This window comes from Wyeomyia smithii, chromosome 1 (assembly GCF_029784165.1).
Source record: "Wyeomyia smithii strain HCP4-BCI-WySm-NY-G18 chromosome 1, ASM2978416v1, whole genome shotgun sequence".
Classification (NCBI taxonomy): domain Eukaryota; kingdom Metazoa; phylum Arthropoda; class Insecta; order Diptera; family Culicidae; genus Wyeomyia; species Wyeomyia smithii.
In genome coordinates, this window is record NC_073694.1 from 194,694,433 (window position 1) to 194,716,355 (window position 21,923).

Consider the following 21,923-nt stretch of genomic DNA (forward strand, 5'->3'; position numbering starts at 1 on the left):
TTGTCAGTGGATCTGAAGCGATTGTTTGACGACATGACGATTCTTAATTCTCTCTTCTGCACATATATGCTACAAAAATCGATCGCAAATTTTTGATGTTGACTTGAATATGCTTTGTATTACATTTGTTTTTTTTCCATGCGAATCGAGAATGAAATTTTAAACAACTTTTTGTTACCTTTTACTGATGAACTTCATTTGAAATCTCATTTTGTAAAAAAATTTGTCCGTTCCCGGTTCCCGGGAAATGCAAGTTTTCATTCCCGTTTCCCGGGAATATTGCAAACCCTAGTGAGAACTGAGTTTTTACGGCCCTTTTCGTTTTTATAGTCTCATGGCTTAATGAAAATTTAATACTGAATTTAATAAGTGTCAAAAACAGAACGTCACAAAGGGATGACTTTTGAAGCAATCACAGCAGCATTTAGCAAAAGTTCGTCCGCTATGCGCTACGACATCTCCCATGGAACGGTCCGCAAAATCTGCCGCCTTATAATGATGTCACCTACTAGGAATTAAATAGCCTAACGTAGACGTGCAACAAAAGCTGTATTTATTGCGAAGTTGATTACTGCTGAAGCCGATGCTTCCGAATTATTATCACAGATTAAATTTTATGCACCCTCGAGAGTCTTATGATCGAAAACTATACTGTAAATGTAGTATCAGTCGACGCAATATGCTGCTCATGCTCCGGTTACATCAATGGCACGCCTGTTCAATCAATACAGTGATCTATTTTATTTGAATATACCTCTGAGTTTCGTCGTAGAATCTTAGAAAGTGATATGTGATTGTCTTACAATTGAAAACAAAGATACCAAATATCTTATATACCAATATAGTTCACTTACGTGAAATTATGAAGACAAATTGAAAATGACAGAAGCGTTAGTCACCTTTTCGACCGCTAGGTGCGCCACTTCTGATTTTGTTCTACACGACATGCGAAAAAGAGTAACTTTTGACAATAATATTACCCTAATGGGTACACCGAAAAAAATGCACATTTTATTGTGAAGTGGACTCGGCCGAATATTTTATAATAATAAAGTTCGCCTATGTATGAGGCAATCCATGGGTGGCGTTCCACGGTTTGTACGTTTGTCGATCTCCAACAATATTTTGAGTTGTAAAATGGCGACTTCCGGTGACTGGAAAACTGCCGAAAATGACCAAATAGCACCCAATGTGGGTGTTTTTTTTTTAACCAGAATGACGCTCAGAGGCCAGAAATTGTCTCCAAATGCCATTTTTAAATCCAAGATGGCGACTTCCGGTTTCTGAAAAACAGCTGCAAATGACCAAATATGGGTATTTCCGCGATTGTTATGATACACTGAAGCCACAAATCGACCTCAGACAACATTTTGAATTGTAAGATGGGGACTTCCAGTGACTGGAAAAGGGACGCAAATACCACCTAATATAGATGTTTCTTTAACCAGAATGACGCTCAGAGGCCAGAAATTGTCTCTGAATACCATTTCGAAATCCAAGATGGCGACTTCCGGTTTCTGAAAAACAGCGAGATATGTCCAAATACCACCCAATGTGGGTATTTCCGAAATCGTGATGATGCACTGAAACCACAAATCGACCTCAGACAACGTTTTGAGTTGTAAAATGGCGACTTTTGGTGACTGGAAAACTGCCGAAAATGACCCAAAAACAACCCAATATGAGTGTTTCTTTAACCAGAATGATGCATGGAGCTAAAAATTGACCCCAGACACCATTTTGAATTGTAAGATGGCAACTTTTGGGAAACAGCCGAATACTACTGCATATGAATATTTCCGTAATCGAAATAATGTATAGAAGCCAAGCATTGACCCTGGACACCATCTTGAATTCGAAGATGACCACTCTCAACGACCACCAACGAAAATAACTGAATACCACCCAATATGAGTGTTTTCGGAATAGAGGTGATGTACTAAAGGCAAAAGTCGAGGATGTTGTCATTCCGATAAAACCAATAATTTCAAACGATATAAACAAATCGCAAGAAATCAATGAATTTGGAACGCTGAAAATTATTAAATTAAACACAAAAATAGGCGGGACGAAGTTTGCCGGGTCAGCTAGTCAATACATAAATATGCTGGTTAATGCAAAGCTGCTAGTGATGAATACGAAGGTTAGAACTCGAGAGCAAAAATTCGGAGGAATAAAAAAAACAAAAAAATACTTTCAAAACGAAAAAAACTAAACATTAAATAATAGTTTTTGCATAACAGTTGTTATCACTAATTATGTTTGTTTTGTTGAATATCTTTTATATATAAGAAAACTACAGCTTTTAAACCAATTACAACATTATATGTATCCATACTTAAATTGTTAAATTGATAGAACGTTCAAGTGTTATCTAAGGTAAAAGTTGCACAACAACCATATACGACTATTGACTACCATTGTGCGGTTTCTCCTTTTATCTTTTCCACGAGGTAATTGAAACATTCATATAATTGTACACTTCGTGGCCTAATTATTGAGCTTGAGCTTGACGGCCGCACATTTCGTAGTTGCTTTCCATGATGGATCTGAGCTAGTGAAGTTACACAGGGAACCACGTGTATAGCAACTTGGGATTAGTTTACCATTTACACGTCGTGACCTGATTATTTGAATATTTCTTCTCCGTGCCTCGATAAGCTACCTCTATTATATTATTTTTTATTGTGCTTATTTATTTTGACCGTGGTTTTTTTGTTATTTCGATTGTTTAAAAGTTTTGATACTTGTACTAATCAGTCCGTGGTTTGTTGCGATATCGCTTTCTGGGAAGATAGTGGAGTTTAGTGCATTACCAGTATTCTGAGTGAACTTGATCGAAGTGAAAAGTGCTTTTGATCTGCATATACATCAGTTCTACCCTCCCCGCGCATTTCGTTTTCTCCTGAAGCGCCATCTGTGAACAAGCATACTAAGCTCAACAGATCCTCTGTATACATTCATTGCAAGCTACGTAACCCGCTAATAATTCGCCATCACTTATGCAATCTGCCGTACAAAAAGCTACTTCTGAGATGGAAAAAAGTTGCTACAAATGCTGTGAACCAATAAAGAATCTAAATATGATCAAGTGCTATTTGTGTGACTGTATTGCACACACAAAATGTATTGGTTGGATTCAAGCGAATCTGGATTTCGTCAATGGACAAACGAATTTGCTTGGAGCGGGGGCCTAGTGTGGTTGGTAACGTCTCCACCAACCACGCTCGACGCCTGGGTTCGAATCCCACCGCCGACATAGGTGTCGATGGTTGTGAGGTGGCGTGATCCACTCACAACCAACCCAACTGGTCTAAATTCAATCCTAGTCGACACCGGGAGATTTTCTGAGGCGAAAAAATCTCTGGGATCACGCCTTCCATCGCATGAGGAAGTAAAGCCGTTGGCGCCGGTCCGTTAATAAACGGGTCGTGAGTTAGGGTCCTGGGTGTGGAGTCGCCTCCCTGGGCGTCGGTGATTGGCCACAACAGGGGCGGAACTAGACCGACGGAAAATAAGCGAGAATAAAAAAAAAAAACGAATTTGCTTTGGCTATGTAATGACTGTATGCATTCTGTAGAGAATTTGAAGGCTAATAATTCTTCTGACGCTGCCGTTGCTGCTATAACATCCGTTGCTGAGTCGATCACTTATATGAATGATGTTAAAAACGAACTTGGTCAAATTAACACATTCATCGGGTCGATTTCGGATAAACTGTTGGCGAATGCAGCACCGGCAATTCCGCTTTCCGTTCGCAGTAATAAACGCCCAAGGGTTGTCTCACCGAATGAAACTCCTAAAAGACCGAAAGTTTTATCAGATTTGATGGGTGGAACAAAATCGGTAGAAAATTGTTCCAACCTGGTGGCTACTGTTCCGCAACCAACAGAAAAATTTTGGATTTATCTCTCGCGCATTGCCCCTCATGTCACTGAAGATGAAATAACGGCGCTTATTAAAGAATGTGTGCCAGAGGCTCAGCCAGTAGTACGCAAGGTCGTGAAAAAAGATGCTGATATTAGGTCATTTGCGTTCATCTCATTTAAAGTAGGCATTGAAATTGGACTTAAAGACGTTGCGTTGGGCGCAAAGAATTGGCCTAAAGGAATATATTTCCGCCTGTTTGACGAACGTAACAGTTCGAAGGATTTTTGGGGACCAAATGCACCGAAGTTTCCTCGCACGGTACATGGAATGCAACCGCCTGCTTCGAACAGTGCACACACTACACCTCTGGACTAATTGTGAGATCATCGTTGCATGCTTGTGCCCAGACAACGGTTATTCCAGCTAAATCATCGCTTGAAGACGTTTCCACTACAATCGACTTGACGGATTATACTGACGACCAATCTGTACTTTCTGGATCCTGCCCGGGACGCACCGAATTATGCAACTTGGAAGCCCCCGATCCGCTCAACACAGTCGCGCCACTGCAGCCTGCGCTCATCAGTCGTCCCGGTCCTGTGTTTGAGTATGGAGAAGGGGTCTTCCAGCTTGCTAGTGTTGGCAAGTATTCTACTGTATATAACAATTCAACACCTGATATCCCCGCACCTTCTAGACATTCACCGACAAATCATTCCGACATCGTGACTAATCCTGACCTACGGATATTCTACCAGAACGTTCGCGGTCTCCGGACAAAAATAGATGACTTTTTTGCGGCCGTTACCGATTGTGAGTAGGACATAGTTGTATTGACTGAAACGTGGCTAGACGATCAGATTCATTCAGTACAGCTTTTTGGCAGCGCTTTCACCGTGTATCGATGCGATCGCAATCAGAGCAATAGTTCTAAGACGCGTGGTGGAGGATTTTTCATTGCTGTGTCTAACCGTTTTAGTAGCTATTCTGACCCCGCTCCCGTTTGTAATACTCTCGAACAGTTGTGGGTATTAGTTACAATGCCTCTTTACAAAATCAGTGTCGGCGTTATCTATTTGCCTCCTGATCGCAGAGCCGATGTCACTGCTATTGAAAATCATGTCCAATCCATCGGATCTGTTTTGTCTCGTTTGAACCGGGACGATCCCGCATTGCTATTTGGTGACTACAACCAGTCTGGTTTGATTCGGAGTTGTAGAAATGATAATATACCAGTTATCGACTATATCCAGTCGCAGATCTCAGCTGGGAGCTCAGCCTTGTTAGATGGTTTCAGCCTAAACCATCTGTCTCAAATAAACTACGTGACTAATAGTAATGACCGTCTCCTTGATTTGGCCCTGACTAATAATGAAACATTGTGTGCACTTTCTGAGGCAGATGAGCCGCTAGTACCTCTAGACTTCAACCACCCTGCGGTGGCAATCACGGTCCAGCAATTAGTGCCCGTTGAATTTGAGAATTGTCCAACCGAACACAATTTAGATTTTCGCAGAACTGACTTCGACCATTTGAGCTATTTAATTTCTCAAATCGACTGGCAATTTTTGGAAAGTGGAACCTCCCTCGATGATGCAATTGGGTATTTTAATGACACCATCAAGACTACACTTGTTCAGTGTGTTCCTGTTCGCCGGCCAGCACCTAAGCCTCCATGGTCTAACACTCGCTTGCGTCAACTGAAACGACAGCGGTCTTTGGCGCTACGCAAATATTGCAGAACACGTAACCCGTTAACGAAACAAACATTCAATCATGCTAGTAACTCCTACCGGATTTATAATCGCTACCTGTACAAACGGTATGGTCTTCGGATGCAGAGTGGTATCAGACGAAACCCCCGACATTTTTGGTTGTTTGTTAACAGCAAAAGGAAAGAAGAAGGTCTACCGAAGAACATGTTTTTGAACAATCGTCAAGGAAACACGACATTCGAAAAGTGTGCTTTATTTGCTCAACATTTTCAGCAGATCTTCCGCTGCTCTACTGCTACAACTACAGAAATAGATACAGCTTTAGATGGTATCCCCAGAGACGTCATTGACTTCAGCTCATTCACGGTTACCGACCGCCAAGTGGAAGCTGCAATCGACAAAATGAATTCCTCTTTCGCTCCTGGGCCTGATGGCATTCCATCTTGCGTCCTGAAAAAATGTAAAGCTGTTTTCGTACGCCCACTATGCTTGCTATTTAACTTGTCGCTTCGACGATGTGTTTTTCCAACCAGTTGGAAAATATCGACCATGTTTCCGGTGCACAAAAAAGGTGACAAACGCAACGTGCAGAATTACAGAGGCAAAACCTCTCTTTGCGCTTGTTCAAAAGTATTTGAAATCGTTTTTTATGATGCACTTTTCGCTAGTTGTAAACACTATATCTCGATCGATCAGCATGGTTTTTATCCAAAACGCTCTACCGCTACTAACCTCGTTCAATTCACTGCAACGTGCCTGCAGAATATGACCGAAGGAGCTCAAATTGATGCGGTTTATACTGATTTGAAAGCTGCCTTTGACTGCGTCGACCATGGTATCCTGCTCGCTAAGATGGAGAAACTTGGAATGGCCCCCGCTCTGGTACAATGGCTGAGGTCCTATTTGGTAAATCGTACACTCTACGTGAAGATTGGATCGCAACATTCTGCTCATTTTTCAAATGTATCAGGCGTTCCGCAGGGCAGTAATTTAGGACCACTGCTCTTTGCCTTGTACATAAATGATGTATCGTTAGTGTTGCCAGAAAATTGCCGAATGTTTTTTGCAGACGACGTAAAGTTGTTCAAGACAATAAGAAATACTTCAGACTGTCTCGAACTTCAGCGACTAGTCGACGTTTTTTTAAAGTGGTGCTTCATTAACCTGTTGACAGTTAGTATCCTGAAATGCTGTGTGATTTTGTTCCATAGGAAAATGTTCCGGAAATGTTCAGCTTTACTATGCTTGGTCAAACTCTGACAAGGGTTAACCAGGTCCGAGATTTGGGTGTTACGTTGGATTCAGCCCTGTCCTTTAGGCCACACTATAATGAGGTCATAGCAAAGGCGAACCGACAACTCGGTTTTATTTTCAAGGTAGCCTCGGATTTTCATGATCCACTGTGCCTCCGATCATTATTCTACTCTCTGGTGCGATCTGTCCTTGAAACAAACTCCGTAGTGTGGTGTCCATTCAACGTAAACTGGATTGCAAGAATTGAATCCGTGCAAAGGAAATTTGTACGGTACGCTTTACGTTTTCTTCCGTGGCGAGACCCGCAGCAGCTACCGGCGTACTCGGATCGCTGCCAGCTTTTGGGCATGGAAACACTGCAGCAAAGACGTTTCGATACACAGGCTGTGTTTGTCTTCAAAATTTTAACCGGTGAAATCGACGCCCCGAAAATTCTGCAGCAGTTAAATTTGTGTGCTCCGGAAAGGTCTTTAAGGCGGAGAAACTTTCTATCGCTACCGCATCGCACTGCGGTAACAAAACGGTGGGCAACACGACCCCGTTCGTTTCATGTCAGCTAGCTTCAACGTCGTAGCAGATTCATTCGATTTTAAGATCTCAGTAACAATACTCAAACAAATTCTTCGTAGGCGACAGGTTTAATTGTTTTTGAAGCGTGTTTCAATTGTTTTTAAAGTGTTTCTTATCGTTTGTAAATATTAATTAGCATTTAGTTAGTAATATATATTATCATTAAGACCACCAATGTGTCAGATGATTTAACAATAAATAACAATAAACAACAATTATCAATATTTAACTCCCGTAATGGCGTTAGTTTTACACAAAGTTGCTGATTATCACAATCATTCATGATTCATCATCGTCGCTGCCCAAGTCACTAGTCTTGGTACTAGAGCTGCAGCCTATCGCATCATCAAGTGCGAATAACAGTGCTTACTGAACTGTTTGGGTGTATTCTATCCTTTACTTCTTCTCCTGCTATTGTATCTCACTGAGTTAACACATTCAGCCACCCGAAAAAAAGTTACTCACCATCAGTTCGACTAACAGCTGAAGCGAACGAATCTAACGAAGCGAACGAAGCGTCGGGAAAGACCAATGACGTTTACAAAGGAAAAAAAACACCGTTGGTTTTGGTAAGAATAGATTGGTACAAGACCCAAGCAAACGTCGCCGCCTAGGGTGGGCAAGCGAATTCTCTGTTTATCGAATAGGGTGTTCGATACATCTGAGAAGGGATGTATTCTTGACAAAATAAATTTTCCGAAATATAGTTTAAGGAATTAGTTTAGATGTTCACACGTATTGTTCGAGATGTTTGAAAAGGAAAAAATGACATTCTTTCAATGTATGTTTTTATTTTTATGTTTCTTGAAGTCAACTGATTATTGGTTTCTGAAATTTAAAATGAATTTAACAAAACTGAAAGCATCGATAAGGCACCTATATTCTATTGCCCCTATAGCAGCACCTTTTCCTCCACAACATCCTTCATCTTCGTTTTTAACGCGCGGCAGTTCATCACTGCTAGACTCTTCCTATTTTCACAACTACAACTACGCAGCACTGTTGGCTGGAGAAAGCTTATCGCTTCGGTTCACCCAAAAAAAAAAAAGACCCGAAGAATATGACTGATGCAAATCGTACGAACGGTGCGAACGATGCAAATGAAGTGAATGATGCGAATCATCTGACTATTCTAAGTGATGAGATTACAGCGGAAAAAAAATCTCTGTCTTCCCTATTGATCTGATCGGGTCCGAAGCGAAGATGGTGCAAAGAGAAAAAAAACTTTTCATACGTGAGTCACTCACCATGGCACGGGACAATCAACGCGTTCGTTTCATTTATGAGTGCATGCTTTGTTGCCACTGAACTGAGTACTTCTGGTTGCAGACAACGGTTGCAGTGTAATGAAGTGATAATCAGCAACACTGGTTTTACATACGAACAATATACGCACGGAATCTGCAACATGTTTTTTTTTCTGTGAAAGTATGAAATTGAGTCAACTAAATCTAAAATTGAGTAAATTCAGTTTCGTGTGTGAGAGTGTCGGTCAAACGCTCACAGAAATTCAACAACAATGCACAGTGGTACTACAGTAAGGCAATGTAGGCGGACATGAGTTTTTCGATGCGATTTTGTGGTTTTAGAGTAAATTTTTTTTCTAAGAACTTGTTTCTTATGTTTAGTGTATTTTTTATGTGCAAATGAAAATAAGGGTGGTCCTGAAATCGACTAAATAAAAAAACTAACTTTTTTATTTGCAGAAATAAATGTATTCATTCATCGGCACAGTTATAGATCAACTAAACTTCACAATATTTATTCAATATTTGTTCTTTCAAATGATACCAAAAAATATTATTTTTGTTTGCCCTAAACGGAGGCATCAATATATCAAAAGGGCCTATTTTTAAAATGGAAATAGTGAAAACTCTTCATCTGTACAATATACCGACAATGCTTTTTCGTCAAAATTGGCGTATTTTTTATAAAAGTTACCGAAGAAAACTTTGTTTTTAAATTTGAATTGAAAAAATAGAGCGAAAAGACTGTTTTTGGAAACCAAATTCAATGTCTACAAAAAAGTTTCTTTACAAAGTTACTTAGAATTAGTTGGTCTACAAGTTTGCCAAAGAATGTTTACAATTATTTATGCAAATAAAAACAAGTTAGTTTGTTTTTATTTCTCATTCGCACATAAATAGAGGACTATGTATAAGAAACAACTTTTTACAAAAACTATGGCTTTAAACCGCAAACCAAAATCGCCAGGAAAAGCTCATGTCCACCTAAATTGCCTTACTGTACCACTGTGCAATGAGTTTAGTTACCTTTTTCACCACAAGAGGGGGTGTTCCCTGTCTGTCTTCACGGAAATATATGGGAAATTCGAGAGTGAACTATATTGTTATTTTAAGATATTCGAAGATACTGACAGTTATTATTTTATTTGCCAAAAGATGATTAGGTTTTTACGTACATTTGAGGAGAGTTAACTTGTGACCACTTTCAATGAGCTCTCTCCATCCACATTACATTTTATGTAGATCACTGTAGATCAGATGAAATAAGTAAATAAATTAATGAATAAATTTTTATGGGTTCCAGGATGGCAACTGCCTTTACCTAGTTCATCGATGAGCGGATCTTAAAAAATTATCATAGAAAAAAACCATTTGACACCAGAGACCATTAAGGTTTGCTTCAAAACCTTGTTCGACATGGGAACGATAAAGGTTACCTGTTTGATCGGAAACATTTTTTTATTATTGATGTTAGAAGCAACTAATGACCGATTGATATTGGTGTCCCTCAAGGGAGCAACATGGGCGCCTTACTATTCTTGACAGTAGCACAGGTGTGGCTCCACAGTTCAAACTAAGAAAAAACGAAAAATTTTAAGCTTTTAACCATTCTTGTGAATGTTGGTGCCGCTAGCCACCAACATTTTCTTAAAGACTTAAATGAGTTTTATCGTAAACATAAAGTTGAAACGACAAACTGGCGGGCAATTACCCAAGTAACAAATCTGGTTATATCAGAATTTTTTAGCGCTTATCTTGGCTGTATCAAGCATGATAAAACTTTAATAAGCCCAATATCGTTACTCGGGACGTGACGCTTTGACGTAAGTTGATGCATTTCTACACTACTGGCTACATGCACCAAATTTCACAGGAAAGGTTATAAGGCTATAATTTTTCTATGGCAACTATTTTAAGCACATAGGAACAACAGGTTCCTATGATTACCTGTTGAAAAAAAAAAGAAAATAAATTGTATTCAACATTTAATAAACGGATTCATCATTTTTAATAGTTGAAATAAACAAGGTGCTCCATTTTTCGAGGGGTAGTACATTACAAATCAAATTTTTTGCATTTTGGTAAACGCATAGCTAGTTTTCTAATCGACAGCTGTAAGAATGAATGAAATCCGTTGGAGACTGACATGAATGTGAACAATATTTGTGATTTTTATATCATCACGCAAACTGCAAGCAAGCAAACAACACATATTACAATTAAACACACCACGGTGCTTGAACAGGCCATTATTATATGTACAGTACAGTACTGAGTACACCATTCGATTCGTTATGACGTCCTGAATCTTTGGTGAGTAATGCCCTTTTGATGGTCGTGAAGTAAAAAAAAAGTGATATGAAAACAACGAAAAACTTATTGTGAAGCACGTTTTTAACCATCATTTCATGAAATAAGTTCCAAAATATTTTATGACAATCATAATAGGTGGAAAGATTCAATCAAAAATCTCACAGTGCACAATGGTCCAAACTCGAAAAATCGTGATCGTTTTAGATTTGACTGCGAAAAATTGATTTCATATACTCAACGTCTTCAACGAAATTGTTTTATTAAACAAGACTTTACTTTTGGCGTTTTCGGTTTTTCGATCAATTCATCCAACAGTTTAATAAAGAGAATATGTTTTTCTAATTTTCAATATATAAATAATAAATATAGACCTCAGATTGGTTACATTAACCTTGCTTTCCCTGACACGGTCAACTAAATATTATACCTAGTTAGCCGGGAATGCACTACTTCGGCTATAAAAGAGCCTGCTTCTGCTCAAACCAATCATTTTACTAACGGCTTGTGGGAAGGACTATCCAAACTTAGGAACCCAAAAACTGACAGGGGTTAACAAGAGCGGTAGCAGTAGCAAATACCAGCAGCGGTGATAGCAGCAGACTTGCTGAGTCTGATTTTGATCCAAACAAATCATTACATTGTTGAGGTACATTGGCGGCCACTTCCTCTGAAGATGCATTAAATTGTTTTGGCCACAAACTTGTGATCATGGCTTTGCACACAACCCTTCTGTTTTCTTAACACCGCCCATAGACTTTTGCACAGTGCTTTCTCCAACCATTTTCACCATTTTTGGCCAATCTTTCTTAAATTTTAAAACATTTTCCGCTGGTTTTATATGTTCCTTAGCTTTGCCTTCGTAAAAGTTCACAAAATTTCGATTGAGAAAGCTTCAGGGCAGTTTGGTGGACTCATCTTTTTTAGTACATACGAGACATTGTTTGTTCGATGCCACTCTAACGCACCCTTGAAGTAATGAGAGGAAGCAAGATCAGGCCAAAAGATTGTACGATTGTAATGCTTTTTAATCAATTTTCTGCAAAACAATCTTTCACGTAGATTTTGCCATTTATTGTGGCAGTCGAATCGAACGGACGAGACATTTTTCCACGTTCGACAATGGCTTGCAACAGCTTTTTGTCGAATTTTTCGATGTGAATGGCTTTCACTCAATCGGGGACATCCATCCTTCGGTTTGGTATAAAATTTCGGTAACGGTTCTGGCCGAGTCTTGAAGTCTAATTTGATGTAGGCTTCATCATCCATAATAACACATCCCGATCATTTGGTCAGAAGTTTGTTATAAAACTGGCTAGCTTTCGGTTTCACAGATTTAGCATGTTTAGTGGTTCGTTTTGGAGAAGCTGTGACTTCTCAAAAATTAGTCGTGTTCCAAAACATTAAACCAATATTACAAAATGGCATCCTTTGCCCATAGAAACATCTATGCAAAGTTGCAGTCAAGTTATAAATGGTCCATTAAATTGATTGCCCGTTTTTTGTGAAATTGCTCAAAACAAAACCAGTTGCAGCATCAGCTCCTTGTGAAGCTACAGGAAGAATTTTCTAATTTAGACTATCCTCAGGGCTGGAATTAGGCGCTTGGGGCCCGGGACAGATACTGTCGCGAGCTTCTCTTTTCTTAACGCACAGATTGTGAAATGATCACACGCTCCGCGAGAAGGTGACGACTATAGTAAGTTCTTCACTCTGTCTTCCCGTTCTCATGTCTGGCCTAGGACTAGGGGGCCTTTGAGTCGGGAGCCCGGAGCATTTGCTTACATTGCCCCAATTCACTATCCTTTACTGATAAAAAAAAGTCAGATCCAAGATGCTATACTCTATTGAGATGTTTGCACAGAAGGCTGATACCTTTTTGGTCTTTTACTAGAGGACATGCCGCTGCACCTACCACTAACGCTGCTACCACACTACCGCTGCTGCCACCTTGTTAGGACCATCTTTGTCGCCATCCACTAGTAAAATGATCGGTTTGAGCAGAAGCAGTCTCTTTTAAAGCCCAAATGAAGCATTCCCTGTTTACTAGGTATGAAATTATGTTGACAATGCTAGAGAAAGCAAGCATTAAGCGACCAATCGGAGGTCTAAATTTGCTTTTCAACAAGTTTTGACAATTTTAAATTAGTACAATGCTTTTTATAATCAAATTACAATTTTCTGCATTTGGGCAGTTGCATGGCTAAATTTTAAATTGATTGAATCCATTGAAAACTGAACGACTTTAGAGCATTGAAAAAGGGACAAATTTTGTCTCCTTTTCCGTTTTTGAATTTTCATTTTACATCCCTATGTAGTCGAACTTCCTGGAAGACGTAATTCTACGTCAAAAGCAGGGGAAAAATGTACTGAGCGATGACACTTTATTGATGACATCCAAGAGCGTCCTCTATGACAGTTTTGATATTGGCAAAATAAAGATATAAAATATATTGCGATTAAAACGTTACCGTCTAGGTCCCCATAAACGAATGTTTTTTTTTATTTACTGTTAAGTTGTGAAAATGGCGTCGAAACAAAAGAAGCAACGCATCAAAATTTTGATAAAGTATTGCGAAAGTCAAAACAACTCGCACTCCAAGTTGGCAAAATTGTTGAATGTGGTCAAATCAACCATCACCAAGGCAAGAAGACAGGACCGGGGGGAAATTGAAATGCAAAGGCCGCATAAACGACGAAAAGAGTGACCAGCAGCTTCAAGCGAAATACCAAACTTTCCGTCCGAGATGTTGTAAGCAAGCTGGGAGTGTCGTCTACAAATGTGAATCAAGCCAAAAAACGAGCCTGACTGTCGACTTACAAAAAGGTTGTGACTCCAAATCGTGACAATAAACAAAACAAGTCGACCAGACAACGAACGCGAAAGCTGTACAAATGAGTCTTGTTCATAATTAACGTGATGAAGCTTAGGGAAAATCGAATCTATAGATAGAAGAAAATTAATACAGGTGGAACTTCAAATTTGTTTGATTCCCCTAAACCGATGAGTCTGTGTTTTCAACATGTCTTGAATCCGTTTGCAAGAAGGCAAACCCTTTTGTATTTCTTGTGTAATGATGTGATTCCAAAAGTCATATAAAGACTTATCAAAATCATTAACATTTGCATACTATATAAAGCAAAAAAAAAGAATGGTTGTGTACAAAGCCACTGGTTGTGTACTAGGCACTAATAAATAAAATGGCTTCTGGAGTCGGCTTACGGCCTTTAGATATAATCCTGATTTCATAGATACTCATTTTAGGTGGTATGTGGCCATTTTTGTTTTATTTCCTGATACCGGAAATCACCATTTTGGATTTCAACATGGCATTAGGGGTGGATTTTCGGTTATCCCGACTGCAGAAATGCCCATTAGGTTGGCGATGACTGTATGGAACGAATTACATCATCGAATTTAAAGAACCGACCATTCACATTTTGTTTATAGGCCAGAGAAATGACCTTGAATGATTTCAGCTTGTGATTTCGACGTAGAGTACCGTCTTCCGAGATATCAAAAATAGAGTGAAACGCAGAATGAAAGATTTCAAATACTTGCAATTTCATTATTCAACATGAGAATTCTATTCAACTTTCTACAGCAAGTGCCGCACTCGTTGACGGGATGGACTACTTGAATTTAAGCCAGGCTAATTTACATCGTAACCATCTCGGCCGAGTGTTAGATCTAGTATTCCACTCTTCGGACACTCAATTGACTGCTAACAGATTTGTTGCCCCGGTAGTGCCGGTTGATTCGCATCATTCGCCATCAACGGTTTTTATTCCTGCTAAACATGAGGTTGCGTGTTCCTGTGATATAATTGGCAGGCGCGAATTAAATTACCGCAAAATTGATTCCGCAGAATTCTCTACTTATGTCTTGATTGGCTAACTCTTTTGGAAACTGATGATGTTGATCGGATGGCCGAAAGTTTTTGTTCAGTTATTTGTTCATGGTTCAACGAAAACTTACCGTTTTCCAAACGACCTTCTTACCCTTCATGGACCTCTTGCCACTTAAGAGAACTGAAACGAAAACGGAACGCTTGCCTACGAAAAGTGCGTCGCCGGCGGTCAACTGACTCGATACAAAATTTCAAGCGTGCAAGTGAAAAGTATCGAAAGTTGAATTCAAGCCTGTACAAATCATATGTCCTGAATGTTCAAACTGACTGGTGGAGAAATCCAAAAACGTTTTGGCATTTAATAAATTCAAAACGAAAGGGAACCACAATCCCTACGAAAAACCTATCTTGATGATATCGAATCTAACTGATTCATGTGAGCTTTTCGGAAAATTTTTCTCTTCAGTATTTGCTTCTGATTGTGTATCTAACGACAACGCAAGTCGCGCCGTTGCCAATGTTCCAGCTAACCTCATTGACCTTGACATTTTTGAAATAACGCCTCAAATGCTTTTCACCGCTGCAAGAAATCTGAAAACTTCCTTCCGCTGGTCCCGATTAAATACCGGCTGTACTTTTATCCCGTCGTGCAGAGACTCTGGCTACACCACTTTGCTGCATATTAAATCAATCGTTGATGCGAGAAAAATTTCCCAAGGTTTGGGAGCACTCCTAGTCTTCAAGAGTGGTGAACCTCAAAATATAGGAAACCATAGTGAAATTACTGATATGTGTGTGGCATCTAAGTTGTTCGAAATTATTGTGAGCACTGCACGAAAAATTGCATTTCCTCCGATCAGCATGGATTTATACCTGGCCGTTCCGTAGCAACGAACCTCATGGACTTCACATCAAACTGTATCGCTGAAATTGAACGCAAAGCGCAAGTCGATGTTATTTACACCGACCTAAAAGCAGCTTTTGATCGCATCGACCATTGTATACTGCTGAAAAAAATATCGCGATTGGGAGCATCGTCACGTTTCGTCAAGTGGTTGGAATCATTTCTGTGTGATAGAACGTTTCAGGTTAAGCTCGGTGCTACTGTCTCTACTTCCTTCACGAACAAATCTGATGTACCGCAAGGTAGTAATCTTGGGCCACTATCATCTTTTTTAACAACGCGGCTAGCGCTCTGGGAATTGGTTGCAGACTTGTTTACGCCGATGATTTGAAAATTTATTTGAAGATTCGTAATATTGAAGAATTTACATTTTTTTAGGTACGCGCAGCGGAGCTAAACTTTTTTTTAATTTTTTTCATAATACCGAGTACGGAACCCCGCCCACTTACGATTACGTTCCTATAACGTGGGTGGTAAACGTAGAGAAGACGTACAGCCTGTTCTAAGGCTTCTAACGTGTTACTGACTTCTTTACTCTATAGTCTGTACCGGGAAAGCTCAGTAGCAAGAGACCCTGTGACGATGGTCCCAGGATCGGCTTACTACTGGGTAATCAGCGGGGATTCGCGATCAACGGTGCAGACTACTTTCACCTTGCTATTTGGGCTATTGTATTCTGATTTATATTTAAAATGCACTTAATTATGTAAAGGAAACTATTTTATTGAAAAGAACTATTTTTGAACGAGAATATTGAGTGATTTATTAATATTTTCTATTGTGAGTGTGTTTGTGTGTGGGTGTGGGGATGGCTGATGATCGGTACGTACCGCTGCTTAAGATGACGCTGCTGCTGCTCGGTGTGGGCGACGCTGCTGCCGTTGCGGCGGCGTAATGCTCTGCTTCGTTGCTGCTGAGGGTTGACGCTGCTGTGGTTATCGACGAAGGCGGGGAGCGGGGAGGTAGCCAACTCAAACGTAGTCTGCTGGTGTTTCTCTCTGGTCTTCCCTCGTTGAGTAGATCGACAGGCCCAGGACGATACCGGAGTGACCGTGCCGAGAGGGGTAAGTCCTCCTTTGCGGTGATGGCTCTAAGCCAGAGGACTGTCGCTGGTCCTTTACGGGTTAGACGTAGCGTGCATCCAGGGCTCGCTAGGCCGGTCGTGTGCTGCTTTAACCGTATGCCACGGTCTAAACTACGTTCGCTTGGCCAATTACGGGCCGCAACAACTCATGTTGCCACTGACAACTCGTACAAGAACTCTTCTAATTTTCTAGATTTCAACGTTATGCACACGACTACCAGATACTATCTGATGATGGCTGGCAATTTGGGCTAGCAAGAAGGCTCTTCGCGCTCTTTTTTCCGCCAATCTTTTTCGATGGATGCGCGATATTTCGCGCCTCAATCAATTTGACACCCATCTGTATAAAAGCTTTCCTCCTCCTCAACAAATCTGTCATACTGGATGGGTGCTGCCCATTTTACCACCCACTTGTACCAACTATGTGATGTTTATATTGTTCAGTGTGCTTACAATTTCTGGTATTTCTACTTATTTTATTTTGACTAACCCTACTTACCTATACCATTTACATACCAATACATTTTACTAACCCTACTTATGATAACCCTTAAATATCAACGTGAAAGTATGACTAAACATTTAAGCACAAATAAAAATCATACTGGATTCTGTAACCGACGGTTACAAACGTCACGGCCAGTACTCGTAATTTATGCGGGTTGGTACAAGAGTAGCTATCAATCTGGCTGCTACAATTCACCTTGCTGTGGATGTTATGGAATTGGCTGGGAACGCTGCTAGAGTTAATAGAACGCGAATCATCCGGCAAGTGGCAACTTGCCAGAACGAGTAACAGAAAGAGCTTTTATCCGGCGTCACTAATTGCCCAAGAAAATGTTCTTCCCAATATCCAAGCTGTTTTGTTTTCGTCGAAAACAGGAAAAAAGGCATAATTCGATTAACTCCCAGCTTTGTAGAAAATAAACTCAACTGTAAATTATTTGTCTGAGTCTTAAAACTTAATTTTAAAATGGTTCATTTATGTTTTACTAGGGTGATTTCAAAAACAGTTAAAATGGAAAAATGACATCTAATGTTGGGTTATGGCTTTTGATCATCATTCACCACCAAGTAATTGAATATCGTATCCAGGATGGTTTTTGGCGCCTGTACATCATACCAATTACACTAATACCCATATTTGGTTGTATAAGGTTGTTTTCCAGACACCAGAAGTCACTATTTTGAAATTTAAAATTGTACCTAGGGTCAACTTTCGGCCTCTGGGTATCATCCCGATTCAGAAAACATTCATAATATATAGTATAGCAGTATATAGTATAGCAGTCTGCGTTTAAAACAAGGTTCTACATTTTTCAATTGTTCAATAGCATCGTAGAATTCTAGCTGTTTACGTTTTGATGAACACGTAACTTATTTTCTAATCAATTGATGTGGAATCAAAAGAAATCCATTAAAAATTGATCGAATTTTTATTGCACATAATTTCGATTTTAGATTTTTTTTTACACCCTATAGACCTATAAAGAAGCAATTCTACGTAAATGTATACCTCTATTCCGAATCTGTTCGACAAACAAACTAATGCGTGTACACCGGATGAATTGGAAATGAAAGCAACTTTACGACCATAATATGTGTCGTTATTTGACTGAAATGAATCTTATTACTTTTTAAGTAACAAATTTGTTACTAAAAGAAGAATTTTTCGTTATTTCTTTCAAAGAAACGAGTACAAATTTCACATGTAGAGTGTAGAGTTTACTCTGTCAGGCAAGTTTTTACTGCAAAAACTGGCCTCACAATGTATTACTACTTATTTTTTCATTTCACCATCAAGCTTTTGGACTTTTTAGAAATTTTATATATTTTGGTTGAAATATTTTAAGTGAGTTTGAAAAGCGTTATCTCTTTACTAATTACCAAACCATTCCGCACAATCTCCCCCGCAGGACCACTGTACAAAGATCCTCGAAACCATCAGTCACCAGATCAACACCCAACACGTCGAGATGTCCGCCCACCGTCTGTTGAGCATTTTCAAGATGGCCGAAGTGCAGGTGGTCTGGCCGGAAGTGAGCCGAGCTGGTCCGCGGTCGCACGGCCACCACCTTATGCTGATACTGCTGGCCGCTGTTCCGTTCGTGCGGTGGCACCAGCAGCTGCCCCGAGCATCGCCTACGTGACGTTAAGCCCGGCAAACAGCAAGCGAAACCCATCCACGTCATCATCATCAGCATCATACGATATCGTCCAATATCTCCAAATACGCTTCGTTTTCGGCTTCACCATTAACTGCATATGGCAGCAGCGTAGTTCAGCAAAACAGCCCTCATCTTTCCTGTTGCAGGGTGTAAACTCATTGTAAATGAAAGGTTTGTAAAAATTAACTCCTACTCGATGACATTGTTAAGCCACTGTTACACTATATCCATTATGTATATCTATATTGATACTGTGAATGATGGACACAGAGCAAAACGGGAAAAGGTTACGTTTTTTCACCGACATAAGCGAAGAGCGTTGAAGTTTTCGAGTTATTTTTTGCCATTTTTTTTTATTCGTTCACTAATGTAAGTAGGAAAACTATGGTCGGAACCAAATATTTAGCGAGCAGGTGGGTGTGATCGCGTAAGTTTTAACGTGCTGAAAGGCTTTAATACCAGCAAAACCGGCTTCAAAGCAAGCTAGCAAGTAATACCTACTTAGCCATTGTACATTGTAGTGCAAATGAATACATTTGATTTGTGTTCGACGTTAGTTGTGAGTAGTTAGAATATCTCCCTCCAAACTTCAGGATGGGCGCGCATAAGAAAAAACTGGAGCTATACTCAAAACTGTACTGACGTCGTTGTGGCATCTGGGATCTGTCTGTGCCGCCCTCTTTACAGAAAAGTCTGGCTGAATGTGTGCATACTAGAGAGTGTTAGAAGCGCAAAATGGCAGCGATGGTGGTTGTTACTTTTATTATGTAAATTATATACTGAAACAAAACCGCTTAATTCCTGTAGGAATGTGTTGAACAAGAGTGAGCGATGAAGTCGAAGCGTGTGTGTGTCGTAATACTAAACTCACAAACACCGTTTAGGTAGTATCTAGGTATGTTGATGAGATTTGGTAGGACAACTGATGTTTGGCGTTCGCTTTGTTGAATCCAAGAAAATTCTAATCTGATTTCCCCTGGGAACTATATGATTAATATTTTACGAAATAGAAAATGTTCGAGGTACAATTACTAGAATAACAATAAAAAAACGTAACACATCAGTTTCCGACCACATCGGGAAAAAATCAACCTCTGCTGACTATGGCTTTCGTGTGATTCTATCCAAGCATATTAGATGCAGTGCATTGTGGTGTGACCAACAAAATAAGCAAGATAAGATCACAATCGTAAAAATATGTCTTCCTGAAAATAAAAAAAAAAAATAAAAACAAGTGTTTAATATAGAGAAAAATTGTAAAATTTAGGAAATAGTTTGTATGTTGAAGGTAACTAAAAAAGCAGTGAACGGAAACAGGCGAGTGGTATAATAAGAAGAAAATAAAAAACATTTAGATAATGCTGTTAAATATGAGAAGTAAACTGTTAGAGAACAAAAAAATGACACTAAAACTATTCTATGAAACCGAAATGATGTTAGCAATAAATACAGAGAACAACATCTAATATATAGCGTCAAAACCACTAGGATCTACTAACCCTGCTATTGTAAATACTGATTTACCGTAGCGAAAACTAACACATAGAGAGGGAAAAGGTACCACGCAAGCACCTGTGGAACCTGCTTAGGTGATACAATTATAATTAGCATAAGTGTGGCAGATTAGTTCCAGCAGCAGTATTTATTGCATATTTTATCATCCAGACCCACTGTATATTGTTGCATCAAACAAACAAAAAAAAACAAATTGTAAGAATTATACGAAACCATATCGCATTTCATTTCCATCGTATCGAGTAAGAAATATTTTAAAAATAGCAACAACAGAACAAAACGAAACACGAACATACACATTTGCAACACTGATACATATCAATTTACAATGGTATAGGTGTAATAACACTCTTCGACACGTTCATTCTAATAGGTCAGAACATTCACACAACAATTCACTGAATCACAGAACCACACACATACACCAACAAACCAAACACACAATTTCCATGCTAATTTCCTACTTTGCAAATGGAAACTAATTTACCCCTTGGTTATTCCCTCCTTATAATCTTATTTTCGAAAAAACAACCTAGAAACAACAACACCCCTAGCAGTAAACGAACAAACCATTGAACACAATAAGCACTGCAAGTAACTCCCAACAAAAAATAACCCATAGGAAGTCAACCATTTTGTATCGAAACTCGGACGAGAACAGAATTAAACATTGTGCTTACAACCAATCATAGGAGAGCAAAAAAAGAATACAAGCGATGAAACCCCTTGAACAATAACCAACACACTTTACTATACACTAATAATTAGCTCTATCAGTCCTTTCCGGTTGAAACAAAACGGTTTGAACCGTGCAAAAAAAAATAAATTAGTAGCCGAAAAAATAGCATCCTAGAAAAATTTCCATAAAACTCTCCATCATGTCAAGTTTTCGGTTACCCGGTTTGTCGCTTGTTTATCCCGTTTCCCTTTGATGAATCAGCATGAGCGAGCATAAAACAGACCCGCAACGCGGCCAAGATTGCAATAGACCAGCCCGCAGAGCGCTAGTGTATTCTAGGGAGAAAAAAAAACAATCCAGATGGGAAGTGAATCTTTTGAGAGCTACCCGAAACGAGAGGCTAGTAGAAGAAGGCAAAGAAATACGACCGAGCGCGGAGAAGAATGCAGAAATAAAATGAACGAAAACTTTAAGCAGTTGTTTCTTTATTCACAAAAGAAAGAAAATCTATCCAAAGGAATGGACGAAAACGGGGAAGAGGGTCATTTCCAGTATGTACAATAAGATGGAGCAAAGTGATCGATTTTTCAGAACCAAGTTTAGTTGGTTCCATTTGTGGTTCTAAACAATACTAAAGTTACCGGAAGTCGATTGGTTTTGTCTACGCATGGCGCAGACATTTCAAATTTGGAGGAAAATTTGTATAAGAAAATCTACTTTTCTGCATTCCCCTTTCTAGAGAGCTTTAGCTTCTTG

The 21,923-nt window shown here is 39.5% G+C and overlaps 1 protein-coding gene across 9 annotated transcripts in view; it reads left to right on the plus strand.

Annotated features, from left to right (window-relative positions):
- Positions 1–21,640, plus strand: part of LOC129718325 (uncharacterized) — a 530,334-nt gene extending 508,694 nt beyond the window's left edge. For all 9 annotated transcript variants that reach the window (XM_055668998.1, XM_055668992.1, XM_055668993.1 and 6 more), the window contains one exon: positions 18,722–21,640. In XM_055668998.1, coding sequence (XP_055524973.1) covers positions 18,722–18,955 — 234 coding nt within the window. In that variant the 3' untranslated portion in view covers positions 18,956–21,640. The remainder of the gene's footprint in view (positions 1–18,721) is intronic.
- The last annotated feature ends 283 nt before the right edge of the window (positions 21,641–21,923 follow it).